The sequence below is a fragment of the Nestor notabilis genome, unplaced genomic scaffold (genome assembly GCF_000696875.1).
Source record: "Nestor notabilis isolate BGI_N333 unplaced genomic scaffold, ASM69687v1 scaffold9127, whole genome shotgun sequence".
NCBI classification, from domain to species: domain Eukaryota; kingdom Metazoa; phylum Chordata; class Aves; order Psittaciformes; family Psittacidae; genus Nestor; species Nestor notabilis.
Window position 1 is genome coordinate 23,731 of NW_009935116.1, and position 730 is coordinate 24,460.

Genomic DNA, 730 nt, shown 5'->3' on the forward strand with positions numbered 1-730 from the left:
CAGTGCCTTTCTTTGGGGGGTTCTGTGATTAGCTGCTTTGCCCTGAGAAGGGATTTCCACAGCTTCCATGTGCGCTGGCCTTGACTTCCTTGTGGCTGTGCTCAGACAGGGCTTCTCTTCCTGGCTTGCATCAGCATTGCTCCCAGGAGCACAGGTTGTGCACAACCTCTGAGATAAGAGAGGCCTTCGCCAGGCTCGGGGACTGTCTGCAGTTACCCCCCACCCCACCTGCGGGGGGGAGATGTGCAGAAGCCCTGTCCACACTGGTCACGTGGTAGCAGCAGCAGTGGCTTGGTTGGTGTGTGTAGATCAGCAGCGCTGGGCAGCTGGGTCTGAAGGACCACAAACCATGGTTGTCTGGGCTTCATGTGTCTGTTCCTGTGCCCTAGGTGCGGCTGGTTCCCTGAAGCTTATGCAAAGCCTCTGGAGGATGCGAGGGAGATGGAGGAGCCAGCTACCAGGTAACTGGAGAGCAATTGGCCAGGCAGGAGCTTGGGATGTGCCTCGTGGAGAGCTGTGGTGCTCCCATGCTGAAGCATCTGCTGAGCACCTCGCTGTGCCCTGAGATCTCACAGGCTTACCCTAGATGGCTCCCCTAACACGTGCAATGTGTTCTCAAAGGCACTCGTGACTGTGCCAGTCCAAGCCAAGTGTATTTCTCCGGAGGCATCCCACAGACACATGTTGTGGCTAAAAGCCCGGCTGCTCCCCCTTGTTTGCTCTCTGGCCT

The 730-nt window shown here is 57.5% G+C and overlaps 1 protein-coding gene across 1 annotated transcript in view; it reads left to right on the forward strand.

Moving 5' to 3' along the window:
* BAIAP2L2 (BAI1-associated protein 2-like 2) overlaps window positions 1-730 on the forward strand; it is a 10,918-nt gene that overhangs the window by 7,181 nt on the left and 3,007 nt on the right. The window contains exon 11 of the mRNA XM_010017674.1: window positions 390-461. Within this exon, the coding sequence (XP_010015976.1) occupies window positions 390-461 (72 nt within the window). The remainder of the gene's footprint in view (window positions 1-389; window positions 462-730) is intronic.